This window comes from Callithrix jacchus, chromosome 2 (assembly GCF_049354715.1).
Source record: "Callithrix jacchus isolate 240 chromosome 2, calJac240_pri, whole genome shotgun sequence".
NCBI classification, from domain to species: domain Eukaryota; kingdom Metazoa; phylum Chordata; class Mammalia; order Primates; family Cebidae; genus Callithrix; species Callithrix jacchus.
This window is the reverse complement of record NC_133503.1, coordinates 58677611-58695882: the sequence shown is the minus strand read 5'-3', so window position 1 is coordinate 58695882 and position 18272 is coordinate 58677611. Positions and strand designations below refer to the sequence as shown.

General features: G+C 53.3%; 1 protein-coding gene across 6 annotated transcripts in view; it reads right to left on the bottom strand.

Annotated features, from left to right (window-relative positions):
- Positions 1 to 18272, bottom strand: part of PRKAR1B (protein kinase cAMP-dependent type I regulatory subunit beta) — a 169414-nt gene that overhangs the window by 20424 nt on the left and 130718 nt on the right. For all 6 annotated transcript variants that reach the window (XM_078364447.1, XM_078364452.1, XM_035290215.3 and 3 more), the window contains 2 exons: positions 13340 to 13400; positions 9783 to 9904 (listed from right to left, as the gene is read on the bottom strand). In XM_078364447.1, coding sequence (XP_078220573.1) covers positions 9783 to 9904; positions 13340 to 13400 — 183 coding nt within the window. The remainder of the gene's footprint in view (positions 1 to 9782; positions 9905 to 13339; positions 13401 to 18272) is intronic.

Here is an 18272-nt window from a genome sequence, read left to right as displayed (position 1 = left end):
GAGATTTGTGGCATCTGGGCAGGATGTTCCAAAGTGACTTTCACACTCCTCATCAAGGAGCTTCGGGGCTCGGGAGACCCTCCCCTGCCTGGGATTTGCAGCTCCGCTCTCCCGAGGCCTCGCCTCTCCCTCCCCAAAACCCCTGTGCTCCTGTGCTCAGCTCAGGCCTCCTGTGTCCCTGCAGCTGTCAAGATGCCCTCCATCTGGTAGACTCCTACTAGTACTTCAATACCCAGTCCCCCCTCCCCTGCCTGCCCAGCCTTGCTCGAGCCTCCCCCATTCCCCACTGTCCCCTCAGGGTGACTGCCCTTCACTGTGGCCAGCCTGCTCCTGTCTGGTTTATTTTCTAGGCAGCAAGGCCCTTGGCAAAGCAGCTAGACTGTTTCCCTCCTCTCCAAATCAGCCCCCAACTACTGCCATTGCAGCTGTCACACCCAGACTAACACTGGTGTTCGAACACCCGTCAGTGGAACTCTGCACCGGAGCCCTCCAAGACGTGCCCTGACTGCTCTCTTACCTTGGACCGCTGCCTGTGGCCCCATCCCTCCCAGTATCCAGGCCCCTGCCCCACGGCCACTGTCCCTCCACCCTCCCTGCAGCCCGAGCAATGCCACTCCTGGCATTCTCTGTGTCAGGTCCCGCTTCCTGTCTCTTCCAAGCACTCACGTCCTTCCAAGTCATCTCATGCCCCTAGAACGCCAGCCCAGGAGGGAGGACAGGGGCATGCCTGCAGTCCACTGCGTCTCTCCAGCACCAGGACTGGAGCTGATGCCTGGGAAACATACATGGCTTAGACCCCTGTGGCTCCAGCACTCACACAGAGCCTCCTCCAGACGGCGACCCCAAAAGAGAGACACGTAGGAACCAAAAGGGCCGCCGTAAGTGAGCAGCAACCCTTCAAAGGCGCAAATGTGGCGTGGCATGGCATGGGCAGTGTCTGAGAGACCCTAGCCAGGAGCCTTGTGATGGAGGCCAAGTTCATCCGAGAGACCCCAGCCCCAGAGCCTCATGGCACAGGCCGAGTCCATCCGATAAACCTTGGCCCCAGAGTCTTGTGATGCAGGCTGGATCCCAGATGACCCCACACAATGATGGGGCATGCATGGGGTTCCCCAGGGGTCCTGTTTTGCACGGGTCCCCTTCCTAAAAGCATCCAGCAGTGACCCATGGATTCTAAACAATTGGCCGCCCCCTGGTTCAGACGAGGAAGAGGCACGGGGCTCTGATGAGCCAGGAATGTTGTTTTGCAGTTGTTTCAACGTTGTGGACATTCATAAAGTTAATTTGCTAAGAGAGGAGATAAATCCAATCTAATGTTCCCATGGCAACACCTCCCAGGCCCTGTGTGGGAGAGAGCTGCGGAATTTCACTCTTGGGACTTTTACAGGGAACCCAGGGTCCAGCTGCCCCCAGGCTGTGGGGAGGTCTCTGGGAGGGGAACTCGAGGGGTCTGGAAAAGCAGGCATGGAGGCCCAAATGGAGGAATGTGCGGAGGGAACCTGAGCCCGTGCAGGGCGGGCAACGCCCCACCAACCCTGGCCAAATGCCACTCCGCTTTCCTGCCTGTGGGGAGGTGACGGGGCAGCTGGCTGGTCCCCACCTCCGGGGAGCCTGTGCAGCCCTGACACATGCTGCCATCTCTCCACCAGGCCCTGGGTGCCGCTCTCACTGGGAGTGAGCCAGTGTTCACCTGACATAGGGCACAGAGATAACACCTCTGCCCCCATTGCTATAGAACCAAGGACTCTGTCCCCATTTCGAGCTCCTGGGGCCCAGGGCTGCTCCCCAACCTTTGGTAAGAGCCGCTAGAAAAACCCAGCTCCCCTCACCCTGATGTCGACGGCAGGTGCAGGCCTCACAAGGATGCAGGACACCCAGGCTCTGGGGCTCAGGGCTCCCACTGATGCATGGGGTGTGGTGGGCACAGTAATGTTCCATCTCCACAACACAGCTCCCAGGTTCACAACCCACAGGCCTGCAGAGGATTGACCGTTCCAGTCCACTGATAATATTTTCCAACAGCTGTGGGGATCAGGTGTCTGAGGGGCTGGCAGTTCCCCATAGCTTCAGAGATAGCCGACCTGACCCCATGGAGCCAGGGACAAGGAAAGGCAGCCTCCACCTAGGCAGGGACCTGGTCCTGCAGAGAGACTCTCAGGGGTCCAGGGAGTTGGGGTTCCTGCCGCCTGGCCCTGCCTTCCTGGCTACCTCCATGGCGCCCAGCTCAGCTCTGCAGCGGAGCTACCTCAGGCCTGCAGGTGTTCATCCCTCACAGGTGTGTGCAGGGGCTGTTCTCCACACATGTGCAGGGCCGGGGCCGCCACACCAGAGGGAAATCAGCTCCTGAAACAATCACATCTTCAGGCAGAGCAGGAGCAAGACACCGCAGGCTTCTGTTGCAGACTGGGCCAGCCCTCGCTGGTGTCCACCCTGGGAAGCCAAGGGGAACTGGAGGCCTGGGGGTGGGGGGCGGTGGGAGAAGGGTGAGGCGGGAGCTCCATGGCCCCCCAGGGCTGAGGCCTCATGCAAAGGGTATCTGCCTGCAACTCTCCAGGGCTGTGATTTACAAAACAATGTGCTTTAGAAACTGCTGGAGGAAGAATGACAGTGACCAGACAGGGCAAAACGCTGGCCCCAGGGAGAGTGGGGGACCAGCATCTCCTCCGTGCACTGCTTCAAGGAAAACAGAAACAGCGCCTGCCTGGGAGAGCAGTCACCAAGCCTCCCGCGCCTGCTGAGAAGCCACCCCGCAGCCAGGGAGAGCCAGGGGTGGCAGCCTGGCGCCGCCACACCTGTCTGATGCCGTTGGTGGCCGCCCGGGTCAAGCAGTCCACAGCTGGAAACTGCAGAAGGCCGAAGTGCGTCGGTTCCAAGCCTCTGATCCCTGCACCCTGGGGTCGTACTGTGACTTACCAAATTTGGCTGATCACAGAGGAAAAGCGAAAAAAATCCAGGTTGCCAAGGAGACCCCTTCAAATACATTTTACAGTGCTGTGAAAGCGATACCTTCCTCTCGGGTTGGGTTTCATTCCGGAGGCCACGCAAGGCGCTGTTTTATGTATATCTGCACAGCCCCCCTCGCCTCCCCTCCCGACCCCCACACATGCTTAGTCAAGGCATGCAGCAGCGCTCTGCTCTCCCCACAGAAGCCAGCAGACCCCGCACCGAATCCCCCCCTCGAAGCCTTTCTGGGAAGCCTTCTGTGCATCAGTTCGTGGGGGCTCCTGGGGAGGGGGCAGCCAGCATCTGACCCCAGCACTCCTCCCGGGCCTCTGCAGGGAGCCTGTAGAACCTCTGGGAAGCAGCTGTTCCCAAAACAAAATCATGCTGCCCAGAGCCAGGTGAGCCCCCCAAGATAACCACAAAAATCAGCCGTAATGGCCTTTAGCAGATGCACCTCTGCAGGGCCTGGCTCCCAGAGCCAGCAAAATACACAAGAAGGTAAAATCCCAGTTGTCAGCAGGGAAAAGGACTGGGGGCAAAAGGCAAAAAACACCAGAAGTGGTGCTGGTAGGCAGTGGGCGCACCGTGGTGAAGGCACCTCAGACAGAGGGGCTGTGGAAGGCAGTGTCTGCCCCTCCCCAGGCCTGTCCTCAGCCGATGACCCTGGCATGGATGTGAAGGGCACGGCCGGCAGAGTCCCCCGCCCCCACCCGGAGTGCTGTTGGGGGGCTCCCAGGAAACCAGGCACACCCTCAATATGCAAAACATGCCGGTGCAACTCGGTGACCCCTTCTCCATTCCAGAGTGAGAACACCACGTGCGCTGCCTTGATCTGCTTTCCGTGCCCACCACACACATTTTCATGATTTTCCTACATGGGGCCTTGGACACAGCTGGGAGAGGGGCTTGGTCCGCAGAGAATAATGGGTGATTGTCCGAATCAGCCACAGCTCCTCATTTTCTCAGTTTTAAGACCGCTAAAACTGAGGCTGCCAACTCAGAAGTCCCCAGAGGCCTGCAGAGACAGCTGAGGAGCCAAGAGCAGGTCTGAGTGAGGCTGTGGAAAATGGGAAACCCTTTCACACCAGAAGAATCTGCCTCTCAGCTCCAGCTGGGGATAGCCTGATGGGGCAGGTCCAGTGTGGCCAGATCTCAGATTTTTTAAAGAGAAATAAGAGATCCAGATTTCTTTTCTTTTTTTGAGACAGGCTCTTGCTCTGTGGCCCAACCTGGAGTACAGTGGCATGATCTCAGCTCACTGCAACCTCTGCCTCCTAGGTTCAAGTGATTCTTGTGCCTCAGCCTCCCAGTAGCTGGAATTACAGGTGTCCACTACCATGCTAGGCTAATTTTTTGTATTTTTAGCAGAGACGAGGTTTTGCCCTTTTGGCCAGGTTGGTCTCAAACTCCTGACCTCAAGTGATCCACCCACCTTGGCCTCGCAAAGTGCTGGGATTACAGGCATGAGCCACCTCGCCTGGCCAGAGACCAAGATTTTTATGTGAAATCTCTTGATTGTAAAATATCAACAAGTAATTCAAATGTTTAAAAAAAACACTGCAGAGGCCAACACAAATTTGTCTCTGGGCCAGATTCAGCCTGTAAGCACCAGTTTCTTGTCAATGGGTATAAAACCCAGAGCAACTAAAGATATCTGCATTTCCACCTGTTGCTGCAGTCACCCTGCTGGCAGTGGGGTGGTGAGGAGAGCCACTGCCACTGCTCTGTTGCCTAAGCCAGGAAGGGCTCTACTTATGTACTTATTCCAGTGGCAATAACTGGTGAGAACTGAGGAGCCATTCCCGAACAGCGACTTAAACCACAATTTGTTGTTATCCCTCACAGTTTTGGGGTTGGTGGGGCTCATCCAGGTGGTTGCAGCCAGCTGGAAGCAGGGGCGATGACCACATTGGACGACTCAGCTGGTGGGAGGTCCAAGATGGAGAAGTCATATGGCGGCTGTTGACAGTGGGCGTTCATGGCTGCGCTGGCTGGGGCTGGGGCTGCGCTGGCTGGGTGGGCGTCTCAAAGCACAGCCACTGGGCTCCAAGGAGAGCATCCTGGAAGAAGGTTCCCAGAGGCTATGGTGGAAGCCGTAAGGCTTTGGAGGACCCAGTCTTGGGTGTCCTACAATATCATTCAACTGCATTCTTTCCATCAAGTGCGTAACTAAACCAGCCCAGCAACAAGGGGAGGGGGTTAATCTCCACTTTTCCATGTGAAAGACAGCCAAGAATTTGAAGCCATCTTTTTGTTTGTTTCGTTGGTTTTGGTTTTTGGTTTTGGTTTTGAGACAGGATCTCTCTCTGTCACCCAGGCTGGAGTGCAGTGGTGCAATCATAGCTCACTGTAGCCTTGAACTCCTGAGCTCAAGCAATCCTCCTGCCTCAGCCTCCCAAGTAGCTGGGACTACAGGTGTGCACCACCACACCCAGATAATTTTTTTCCCATCTTACGGTGCTAATTTAAAAAAAAAAAATTTTTTTTGAGAGGGAGTGTCACTCTCGTCACCCAGGCTAGGGGGCAGTGGTGTGATCTCAGCTAACCACAACCTCTGCCTCCCCAGTTCAAGCTAGTCTCTGCCTCAGCCTCCCAAGTAGCCGGGATTACAGGTGCCCGCCATCATGCCCGGCTACTTTTTGTATTTTTAGTAGAGACAGGGTTTCACCATCTTAGTCAGGCTGGCCTTGAACTCCTGACCTCATGATCCACCCACCTTGGCCTCCCAAAGTGTTGGGATTACAGGTGGGGAACCACCACACCTGGCCCAAGAAGTTTTAAATTTTTAGTAGAGATGGGGTCTCACTATGTTGCCAGGCTAGTCTTGAACTCCTGGGCTCAAGTGCTCCTACCTTGGTCTCCCAAAGTGCTGGGATTCCAGTGTGAGCCACAGAGCCCAACAGCCACCTTTAATACACCAGATTTCAGGGATGGGGTTGTGATGCATGGATGGGGCTCCCTCTACCTGAGCACAGACCCTCATTGTCTTAACTGGAGGATTTGGGCTCATGGAGATGCCCAGACAGTGTCTCCCCCAGGTCACTGCTGCAGTGAGATGCAGACAGAGCCAGAGGAGAGATGTTCCTAGAGAATCAGGAGGGCAGGAACCTGTCAGAAGAATGAAAGGCCAGTCGGTGAGATGTAGAAACCCTCATGCTGATGGTGTCTGGATGTGGTCACACAGGTGTCCATGGAGACTCCGGGGGGCCATCTTCTGGTGGAGATGCCGCCCCACCATCCCTTCAGTTCCACGGTGACATCAGGGCACAAAGAGCCTTGTGCTGGAATGCCCTTCAGATAACTGAGCAGGCCACAGGCTCCAGACAGGCAGCAGAGTCTAACCAAACAGAAATCATGGGCCTGGAGGTGCCCTCAGAGCTCTGAAATAAAAGCCCTGGCACAGCCCTAAGTGAAGCCCTCAATTTTGCCCCATGAGGCCGTGCCCAGGGATGGTCTCTCCTCTGCACGTGGGCAGGCGTGCCCTCTGGTTCCTATCCTCTGCACACGGGTGGGTGTGCCCTCTGGTTCCTCTCCTCTGCACACGGGTGGGTGTGCCCTCTGGATCCTCTCCTCTGCACACGGGCAAGAATGCCCTCTGGATCCTGTCCTCTGCACATGGGTGGGTGTGCCCTCTGGAACCTCTCTATACACGCAGGCGGACATGCCCTCTGGATCCTCTCCTCTGCACACGGGCAGGAATGCCCTCTGGATCCTCTTCTCTGCACGCAGGCGGGCGTGCCCTCTAGATCCTGTCCTCTGCACATGGGTGGGTGTGCCCTCTGGTTCCTCTCCTCTGCACACGGGTGGGTGTGCCCTCTGGTTCCTCTCCTCTGCACACAGGTGTGCCCTCTGGATCCTCTCCTCTGCACACGGCAGGAATGCCCTTGGATCCTGTCCTCTGCACATGGGTGGATGTGCCCTCTGGATCCTCTTCTCTGCATGCAGGCGGACGTGCCCTCTGGATCCTCTCCTCTGCACATGGGCAGGAATGCCCTCTGGATCCTCTTCTCTGCACGCAGGCGGGGGTGCCCTCTGGATCCTGTCCTCTGTACATGGGTGGATGTGCCCTCTGGATCATCTTCTCTGCACGCAGATGGGCATGCCCTCTGGATCCTCTCCTCTGCACACGGGTGGGAATGCCCTCTGGATCCTCTCCTCTGCACATGGGCGGGAATGCCCTCTGGATCCTCTTCTCTGCACGCAGGCGGGGGTGCCCTCTGGATCCTGTCCTCTGTACATGGGTGGATGTGCCCTCTGGATCATCTTCTCTGCACGCAGATGGGCGTGCCCTCTGGATCCTCTCCTCTGCACACGGGTGGGAATGCCCTCTGGATCCTCTCCGCTGCTCATGGGTGGGCAGGCACTCTGGCATCACAGCTGGGCTGACTCCCCTCTCGGGGCCCCGCCAGAGCCTCCTTCTATGCTGACCAGAATCATCACGTGGGCTGCCCGTGGTTTCTTCCTTTCCCTCCTCCTTTTCTCCTTTTAAAGAAGTGTGATTGTGGAACAAGTCCCCTACTCTACAGACCGGAAATACTGCCTGAGAATCGTTCCCCAGCGGGGACCCCTCTGTGAATATTCGTGCAGCCTGCCATATGTTTTAGTCAGAGACAAGCACCATTCATTTTTCACACAACGAGCATTCCAGGATATGGAGAGGGAAGTAACTCAGGTTTTGGGATCCCAAATCCACCATGTGGAGCTCTGTGAAGGTGACTGCCCCATCAAGACCTGCCTTGGTGCTGCTTCCAGGACAGCAGAAATTTCCCAGTGCTTCTGACGACCCAGCCAGCCTGGCTGCCTCCGGCCTCTGCCATTTCTCCTGCTCTGACCCAGCCTTCCAGATCTTTCTTTAGGAGTGCCGCATTGGGAAGCACATGGGATAAGGGGCAGGAGAGACCCTGAATGTGGCTCTCAGGGAAGGGTAGTGAGGATTTGGTGCAGGGGCCAAGTCTTTGTCTCCAGAGAAATGCACATTTTCTTTCTGCAGGAACTCTGCCACCCTGACTCGAGCATTTCCCAATGGCAGACACAGAGTTGCAGTGTGTGCTTAGGGAGTGTGCAAGCATAAGATTCTGCTTGCCCTTGAGGGCCAGAGATGTGGGGAACACACAGGAGCACACATGTGGTTCTGCAGAGCTGGGCAGGTCACCACACGGCCTGGATGGGTCACCCATTCCTGCCTGGGGCCACCTGGGGAAGGGATTCCTCTCAGGGAGGCCATAGCCCAGGCACAGGCTCCAGGGGATGGATGCATTGCTGGCTCTGGGGTTCCGGTCCAGGTTCTTCCAGCATTACTCCACAGAGGGTTTCAGATAACAGGGCAGGCCAGAGTACAGATAACCACAGGGCACAGGTGAGGCAGGGCAGGTGGGCATCAAAGTGGGGCTTAGCCTGTGAGAGTTCTTGGCTTTGCCCCAAAAGGATTCAAGGACCAGCAGGAGGTGGAATAAACAGCTTTACTGAGGCGGCCGTGTTTGGTGTTACAGCTCCGAGCTGTTCCTCCCAGGCCATGTGCTGAAGGTAGCAACTTTGGCAGTCCCACTGATACCCACTTTTAATTACATGCACATAAAGGGGTGCATTATACAGAGATCTCTGGTTATGGGTGGTAATTTTCGGGGTCATAGGCTCGTTGCCATGGAAAGGGACGGGAGCTCCCAGGCATTGCCATGGCAACGGTAAACTGCCACAGAGTGCTGGTGTATAATTGGGGAGAGCTGCTTGGCCCTGTTTTAGCCAGTCCTCAATTAGGTCCAGTGTCCAAGCCCCAGCTCTGGAGTCCAGTCCCACCTGCTAGCTCACAGGCAGCAGAGTCCCTCGTCAGCACCTGGAATGGGAGTTCACATGCACATTCCTGTTCTGTCCCCACGACAGCTGCTCAGCCCACCCAACAGCCTGGGTGCGGCCACAGTGGACTGTGGCTCCAGCACGTACCAGGGGCTCCATGGAGCCGCCTGTCACCCACCCATGGTGAGGCTGTGGTGTGAGATGGCAAAAATGACTCACACATGTCCAGGTAGAGAAGCTGCCACCGTCTTTTTAAAATTAAACTTTTAATTTTGCCATCATCATAGATGTGTGTGTGATTGGTAGAAATAACACAGAGAAATCCTGCGTACACTAAATGTATGCAGTGCCCCCAACAGTGACCCGCTAGGTACACACGGTGCCACGCCACAGCCAAGACACGGACGCAGTGCCATCCCTGATGCCACTCCCTTCCTCAGCTCTACCTGCCCTTGCATGGCCCGTGTGCGGGTTTAAGGCAGGTTGTTCTGCTTTTTGAGACAGAGTCTCACTCTGTCACCTAGGCTAGAGTGCAATGGTGCAATCTCGGCTCACTGCAACCTCCACTTCCCAGGTTCAAGCAATTTTTCCTGCCTCAGCCTCCCAAGTAGCTGAGCTTACAGGCACCCACCACCACACCAGGCTAATTTTCGTGTTTTCAGTAAGACAGGGTTTCACCATGTTGGCCAGGCTGGTCTCGAACTCCTGACCTCAGGTGATCCACCCACCTCGGCCTCCCAGAGTGCTGTGATTAAAGCCACGAGCCACTGAGCCTGGCCAGTTTCATGCAGTTTTATCACACATGCAGATCATCCACCAGCCACCTTTCTAAGAAGGGAGCCTTTCAATGCTTGAGAACAGGGAGGAACCTCGGTGGCAAGAGTGTGAGGCCATGGCCCACTCACCCCCTGGAGGCCCCAGACAAGCACATGGTCACAGAGTGGCACTGACTTCAGAGGGAGGGTGAGGTGGGAGTGGAAGAGGAGCAGGCAGGATGCACCACCACCCCAGCGCACATGCAGAGCGCCTGCATGGGAAGCGTGTCTCACCTCCGTGATGATGTAAAAGTCGTCCCCAGGCTCTCCCTGGACCACAATTTTCTCTCCATCTTCAAACTGGACAGGCTCCAGTGCATCAGCCACGGTCAGGCGCTCCCACTTCTCCAGGGACTCTGTTGGGGGAGGACAGGTCATCCCGGGGTCCACACCTCCCTGGCCACAGTCCAAGACAAGAGCAATCACTCTTCCCGAAAGACATCCTCTGAAGCACCCACAGCACCAGCTGTGTGACCAGCAAACTGTGTAAAACGAGGCTGTGGCACTGGCCCCCAACACCTCTGTGCCAGGGGGCCTGGGTTTTCTTGCAATCATTGGGTCCCGGACCCACATGGCTCATGCGCCCTCTTCAGCAGATGCGGAGGGAGCTTTTCTGACACTTACTCCTGGCTTAACGTAAACACCTGGCAGTGAAAACAGACTCTAGGTTAACTCAGTACGAAAATACTTCTGTTATCTTCAAAATAATAGAGTTGCTTACATTTTTACAAACAATGGAGTCCCAGCTAAGCAAAAGGCTACTAAGTGATTTAAAATAATTCAAAGGCCAGGCACAGTGGGCTCAGGCCTATAATCCCAAGACTTTGGGAGGCTGAGGCAGGATGACCGATCACTTAAGTCCAGGAGTTCAAGACCAGCCTGGCTAATACAATGGGACCCTATTTCTACAAAAAAATGGTCCCAGCTCCTTAGGAGGCTGAGGCAAAAGGATCACTTGAGGTCAGGAGGTCAAGGCTGCAGTGAGCTATGATCACATCACTGCCCTTCAGCCTGGGAGACAGAGCAAGACCCTGTCTCAAAAAAGAAAAGATACATGAATAACATAAAATAATTCAGAATGGTAACTTCTGACTCAAAAGAAACACCGTTCATCAGGGGACCAATCAAAGAACATAGGACTGCATTTATGTTGCAAGATTAAGGCACAGTGCACTTCCTATTCTTTTAGGCCAAAATGCTTAATTCCCATGCCAAGTTTATCTTTAAATGCTTGCAAATTCAGTGTATCTTTCTACCCTTCTCATGTCTTCTCTTCCCTGCCTTTATTCATCCCTAACCCTTGGAAGGAAAAAAAAATTACTAATGTGAGATATTATAAGAAAATAATGATCACCTGATTAACTCTTTTTGACAAAAAAAAAAAAAATATTTCCTGGCCTATACAAATCAGACGCTACCTATGTAGGTCAGAAGCTAAAAATAAAAAGCAATGCATTTATTTTAGATCTAGGTTAGGAGGGAGATTTTTCTCCTTAAAAATCCCTGCTGACACCACACGTTGCAAAGGAAAATGCTTCCCGCAAACCCTGGGGCTGGGACAGATTTTGCAGCACAGGGAAGGAGGGTGATGCCCCCATAACCAGAGTTGCTTGACCAGCTTCCTAAAAACAGGGTCTGTACCAGACAGAAGCTACTGAATAATTCAGAACCTGGGCGTGCTCCCAACCAGGTCAACACATCAGTGCACGCCTCACAACTAAATTATGCAGGTGATTTTTGAGTGCAATTATGGTTGGCATTCAGGGTGCAGAATGAGACCAGCATATGAATTTGCAGTGTTTTGTTTATTGGTTTCCTTACAAGGGCAGTAAATAGAGGGATTTCATCTCAGAAGTCAGCTACGGTTAGGAAGTTCATTTCTACACATGTGATCAACCAAATGCTTACTCTATTACATTTGAAACCTGTAGTAGTCTGAGTTCTGAAAACAAAAATGATCTTCCAACTACATAAATCTTGGATGAAAACTGACAGAAGCAATCACGGGGACATGACACTTTTGGTCCCAATTTTTTTTAAGAGACAGTGTCTTGCTCTGTCACCCAGGCTGGAGTGCAGTGGCATGATCATGGCTCACTTGCAGCCTTGAACTCCTGGGCTCAAGCACTACTCCCACCTCAGCCTCCCAAAGTGCTGGAATTACAGACATGAGCTACCAAACCTGACTAATTTTTTTTTTTTTTTTTTTTTTTGAGAGACAGGGACTCAATATGTTACCCAGGCTGCTCTCAAGCTCATGGCCTCAAGTGATCCTCCCACCTCAGCCTCCCAAGTAGCTGGGACTGCAGGCATATACCATCATGTCCAGCTAATCTTTATTTCACAGGGATGGGAGGCATCTCCATTCACTGTGCAAACTGTGCAGAATAAAAGTGGAAAGTGTCCCAAAAAGCACCTCACAAGGTCAACTTGCAGCCACAGGACAAGACATCACAAGGCTGCAGGCACCTGCCCAGGTGGAAAACCCATCACCGAGCTCTGAGCTGGAATTCTGCAGACTCACAGCTCACATGCAGGCCATGCTGCTACTACAGGGTCTCCTGTCCTGGGGACCGAGTCCTGAGCATTCAGGAGAAGAACGTGGAGTCTCAGGAGCACCAAGGCACAAACGCCATTCCCAGGTTTCTAGTGTGGGGAAAGAAATGCCAAAACCCACAGTTTCAGGCTCATCCAGGGCCATACTGTCTGCCAAGCTGGCTGCGGAGGCACCATCCCGCCAGCCACTTTTGGGAGGACTTTGTGCCCATGGTGACTGGGCAAGAAAAGGGAGTAGTGTCTTGTTGTTATTCTTCTGAGAGGCCATAGAGAGTGGCATGTGTGTGCATGTGAGTGTGTGCATATGGGTGTGCACATCCATGAGCACACACACATGCCTACTCTCATACATGCATGCACGCACACGCATGCAAGCCCATGTGCACACACATGTTCTCACACCCACACACCCATGCACACGAATGTGCACACGTCCACACACATGCATGCACACACGTGTATACACCTATGTGCACTCACATGCACACACATTCGTGCATACTCACCACACACACACAACCACATGCACACACATGCACACACCCACACACATGTGCATGGTTCTGCCTGCAGGAGCTCAAGGAGCCCCACTGGCCCGGCCAGTGCCATGGCATATAACTCAGGGTTCAGCAGCGTCTTCCTTGCAAGACCACTGAGCAGGTTCACCTTAGGGTGAAAGGGCCATGGCGCACCTGAAACACCTGCCTGCCCTGTTATCCTTCCAAGGACTGTGATGATGGTGGCATAGAAAAGGCAGAGATGGCTCCCAGAAAAACCACACTTAGAAGGGAACCAGAACAGTCAGGGAAAGCAGCTCAACCCGGCTCACACATGTTCGGGAAGGTAACACTGGCTTTCAGCTCAACACGGACTGGCGTGGAGGGAAGGCTGGGGACATGACTCTGATGGCAAAGGGAGAGGCAGACACAAAACACACAGGATGGCAAAGACGCTGAGAGGCAGGACAGCCACGCCCACAGGAGAGGATGCTGGCTCTTGGGGTTTGCCAACAAGTACAGTGTGTGTCTGTGCACACTCGTGTGTGTGCATGCATGCATTTGTGTGCATATGGATGCACATGTAGGAGTGTGAACATGAGTGTGCATTGCATCCCAAACTTCCATAGTACCAACAACACTCAGTTTGCCAGCCATGCAGGGAATGGGGAAGAGGTGGGGTGGCCGGCAGGCGCCCAGATGTCCGCGCTCACAGCCATGCGGGGTGGACCCACTGACCTAGGATGGAGACCTTGCTGAGGAACTCCTCGTACATCTTGCGTTTCCTCAGCGTGCTGCCCTGTTTGGGAGAAAGGAAAAACAGACAAGAAGGTGAATCTTTGTGCCTGAATCACCCTGACATTTCCAGATTTCCCCAAATGACTCTCAACTTTTAAAGGAGACCCTCCAAGCATTCTCAGTCCCAACAGCCCTCAATGATCCAGAGGCTGTGTGAGCTGCCACAGTGCCCTATGTCCCCTGCCTCCCTCCTCCTGAAGGGGGGCTTCTGGAGAAGCTCTGTCATGGTTGCTAAGTGCCTTGGCCAGCAGCAGAGTTCCCCACCCAGTCGGGGTCAGTGGTAAGTCCACATGGTGAGCACACAGCCAGCCAGAGCCTGAACCTGGGTTTCTAGCCATGAAGGGGAGGGAGCTCATAAACACATCTGGAGAAACTGAGGCCAACACAGAGACTCAAGCACCTGATGCAGAAAGAAGAGAGTGTGGCTAACATCAGCTAAGACCCTGGATCCAGCTGTGCCTGAAGCTGAATCCTTCCCTGTTAAAGCCAACACTTGACTTCCCTCACCCCTGGGAAAAGAATACTGATTAATACAACATCAACAAACAGGGCCCCATCAGCATTATGTGAATTCGAAATTAGAATGCATTCTAGAAACTAGGACTACAAAATTGAATTAGAAAAACACACCCCTTCTTCAAGCACACATTCCCGCTAGCCTGGTGCACAGAAAGCAGCTTTGATCTCAGCCCCTCTCAGCCCTATGCCCGGGACTTTGTACAGTGCACGAACTCCACAACTGTGCACAGCAGCTGCATGGAGGGTACAATTCAGCACCGCACACTCAGAAAATAGAGACATGCAGTCCCCTTGGACAGTAGCAAGCCTGATTTTGCTAAAATGCAAATGGCCTCATCTACTGACAGAGGCCACACGTTGGAGTAGGGTGAATGCCAGGGTTTGAGCCAGACCGAGAGATGACATGTGCTAGTGATGAGGCTTTTCTGTGACCCTAGATAAGTCCCCTGGGGTGTGGAGGAAGGAGGGAGGAGAGAACCTGCTGTGTTGAATGCCCACTCCAAGTCGGGGAGGGGGCTCTTGGACATGCTGACCCACATCAACCTTGCAACAGATAGGGGAATGTACTTTTGTCCTTATTTTCCAGAGGCAGAAACTGAGGCTCAGCAGTGCTGAGTGACCGCCCTAGACAGGAACCATAAAACCAAGAAGGAAAACCCAGGCTGGGCCCTAAAAGCCCCAAAGCTGCCCCTGCCTCTCTACCTGTCAAATGGCGATGTAGTTTACTCCTTCCTGACGTGCTATATCACAGATTCCCATAACGTCCTGAGACACAAAACCACAGTGAGCTGAGCAGCGTTTACCAGATGCCTCCCACCTGTGCAACTGAGCACATGCTGACCAGGGACATGCAGACACAGTGGCATGTGCAGTTTCAGAACACGCCCTTCTCCTCTCCTCCTTCCTGCTCTCTGGCATGTGGAGATGATGGCTGGGGCTGCAGCAGCCATCCTGGGCCCTTGAGGAGCAGCAGTAAAGGAGAGCCAATTCCCGGGCCCCACGGAACAATGCACCCACTCTAGACAGACTCCTTCCTGGGCATGAGAAACAGCAGCGTGGTTTAAGACACCATTATTTTGAGTATTTCTGTTACGTCTGGCATGGCAGCAGCCAGCCCCCAATGATCCTCGCTTGCTTCCTGGTGTCCACGCCCTGCGTGGTCTGTCCCACGATGAATAGCACTGACCAATGCAAGTAAGACCACAATGAATAGGGCTGACTGGGCTGACCAACGCAACTCCGAGAATGTTCAGGAAATGCATTTGAGATCTGCAAAGCCAGGTTGTAAAAGACACATTGGCTCCTGTCCTGCTCTCTCCTGGATGGCTCAGCTTCAGAGATGCTCAGAGGAGAAGCACTGCCCTCCCACCACCCTCCAGCACTGTGCGGGGAAGCTGCCACAGCAATCCTCCTCTGGACCTTCTGATCCCCACAACTCAAGGAGAGTTCCAGGCCAGAGCCGTGCAGCTGGGCTGCTTCCTCCACGACCCACAGGAAATGTAACAAATGTGACATTGTTGACAGAAGCCACTAAGCTTGAGGCAAATTCGTTATGCAGCCACAGCTAACTAATGCATCTAGCAAAACCTAATCCTAAGGGTTAGGATCAGCTAGGTGACCTAGGTTAGGACAGAAATCTATAAACTCTTCTAAGGTCTGCAGCAGGCTGGCTAAATAAACATCCCCCTGCCAGGGACTCTCCCAGGTGCCACAGTGTCTGGGGGCAATGGTGAAGGACGGTCATTTATTTCACCTTCTAAGCAATGTATGTAGGAAGGAGAGGTCAGGAAGGAGAGATGGACTGGATGTGAGAAGCAAGACCCCCAACACTCAGAGGAGCCCCCCCAAATGCCTGGCAGTCTCCCCAGACCTTCTTCTCCTGAGGGGTGCTGTTCAGAGCATCTGCCCATCCACTCCAATCACTCACAAAAATGGAAATCACAATCAGACCCCAAGTGGTGTTTACCAAGCACCCTGGACCAGGGCAGGGGCTGTGCTCATCATATTTTCACAACTCAGAGAGCCAAGGAGGAGGAGAAAGCAGAGGAGGTGAGTGCTTCAGAGGAGCATGACTGAAGCTACCCCACTGCCGTGGTGATGCAGGTTCTGTGCAGGCCCCGCCTCCAGGGCCTGTGCCCATCCACTGCCCCTCTCCCGTCTATCATAAAACGAAGTGCCACCCACAATCAGATGCAAACTTGCTTGTGTCTCCTTTAAAAAGGGACCCCTTGAGCACAATGAAGGTTGCCTCATCACATGGGGAAATGAGGGGCCACCACAGAGCCCCTTCCACAGCTGGAGGTGGGGGAGACCAGCCCCGGGGACACAGAGTGAGCAGACAGCGGGGCAGCCTACAGCACTCTCGTGCAGCCCTCCTGGCTGGGATGGAGCAGAACTCTAGCTACTGAGGGAGGAGGCCCTGCAGGAGTGGGGCAGAGAATGAAGGAAGGGAGATGGATTGCTGAGGAAGGAGAACAGCTCAAGGGGGAAGGACTGGAGGAAAGGTACATGATGCTAAATGCCTGTCCCTGGAAAACTATGACCAAAATTGCAAGCTCCAATGAAATGGGGGAGGAACGGCGGGTGTGCAAGTCCCAAAGCACAGTGGCGACTTCTGCAGGGCTCAGGCCAGGTTTTTCCACAGTTGCTTATTCTGGACCCTGGTGGTAAGGCTGACCTTTCCCAGGGGTACATGTCATTTCCGGTAGCGTGGCCCTCCCTGCTCACTCCCAAGCTTCCCTCAATGTTCAGAAACAGACCCCTGGGTCAAACTTCCCACTCACAGAACAGACGACTGAGTCCAGTGAAGGTGTGGCTTGAGCCCAACCTCCATGATGGGGACGAGGACCCTAATGACACCCACCCTCCCCTGCCTTCCAGAGCCTCAGCATGGAGTACAGAGTGGACAGTCCACTCAACCTGGACAAGTACAGGGTTGAATGTGTCACCTGCATCACTGAGCCTTGGTGAGAGGAAATCATAAAAATCCCTGCCTCACTGGGTCATTATGAGAACTGAGTCTCACCAAATGTTATGTTGCTGCTAATGATGATGACGATGATGGTGATGTTGGTGAGGATAGTATAAGTGGTGATGATGATGCTGGTGGTGATGGTGATCATGGTGATGGTGGTAAGGATGGTGGTGATGGTGATGATGACAGTGATAGTGATAGTGATGGTGACAGTGCTGATGGTGGTGATGATGATAGCAATGGTGATGATAATGGTGGGGTAGTGGTATTGAGGATGTTGATGGTGATAATGGTGGTGATGTGATGGTAATGATGATGGTGTTGAAAATGACGGTGATGATCACAGTGGTGAGAATGGTGATAGCGGTGATGATGGTGCTGATGTTGGTAATGACGATGGTGATGATGATGATGATGGCAATAATGGTGGTGATGACAATACTTATGATGATGATAAGGATGTAATGGTGATGATATTGATGGTGATGATGATGGTGATGGTGAGGATGGTTATACCAGTGACAATAATAGTGATAGTAATGATTGTGATGATCATAGTGGCGACGATGATGGTGATAGTGATGATGGTGATGGTGATTATAGTGGCGATGATGATGGTGATAGTGATGGGGTGGTGATGATGGTGATGGTGGTGATAATGGTGGTGGTGATAATAGTAGTGATGTTGGCAATGATGATAATGAGGTGATGACAGTGATAGTGGTGATTATGGTGCTGCTGCTGCTGATGATGGTGATGGTGAAGATGGATATAGAGATGATGATGGTGATAGTGATGATGGTGATGGTAATAACGGTGGTAATGATGGTGGTGATAATAGCAGTGATGTTGGCCATGACGATAGTGATGGCAGTAGTGATGATAGTGATGGTGGTGATGATGGTGGTGACGGTGGTGATGGTGTTAACAGTGGTGATGACAGTGGTGATAGTGATGTTGGCAATGAAGATAGTGATGGTGGTGATGATGGTGCTGGTAATGGTGATGATGGTGATGCTGATAGTGATGGTGATGGTGATAATGATGATAGTGGTGATGGTAATGTTGTCAATCATGATAGTGAGGGCAGTAGTGATGAGAGTGATGGTGGTGATTATGGTGGTGATGGTGATGCCAATGATAGTGATTGTGATGTTGATAATGGTGATGAGAGTGGTGATGGTGATGTTGTCAATGATAATAGTGATGGCAGTGGTGATGATAGTGATGGTGATGGTGATAATGGTGGTGATGGTGGTGACAGCGATGTTGTCAATGATGATAGTGATGGCAGTGGTGATGATAGTGATGGTGATGGTGATAATGTTGGTGATGGTGGTGACAGTGATGTTGTCAATGATGATAGCGAGGGCAGTGGTG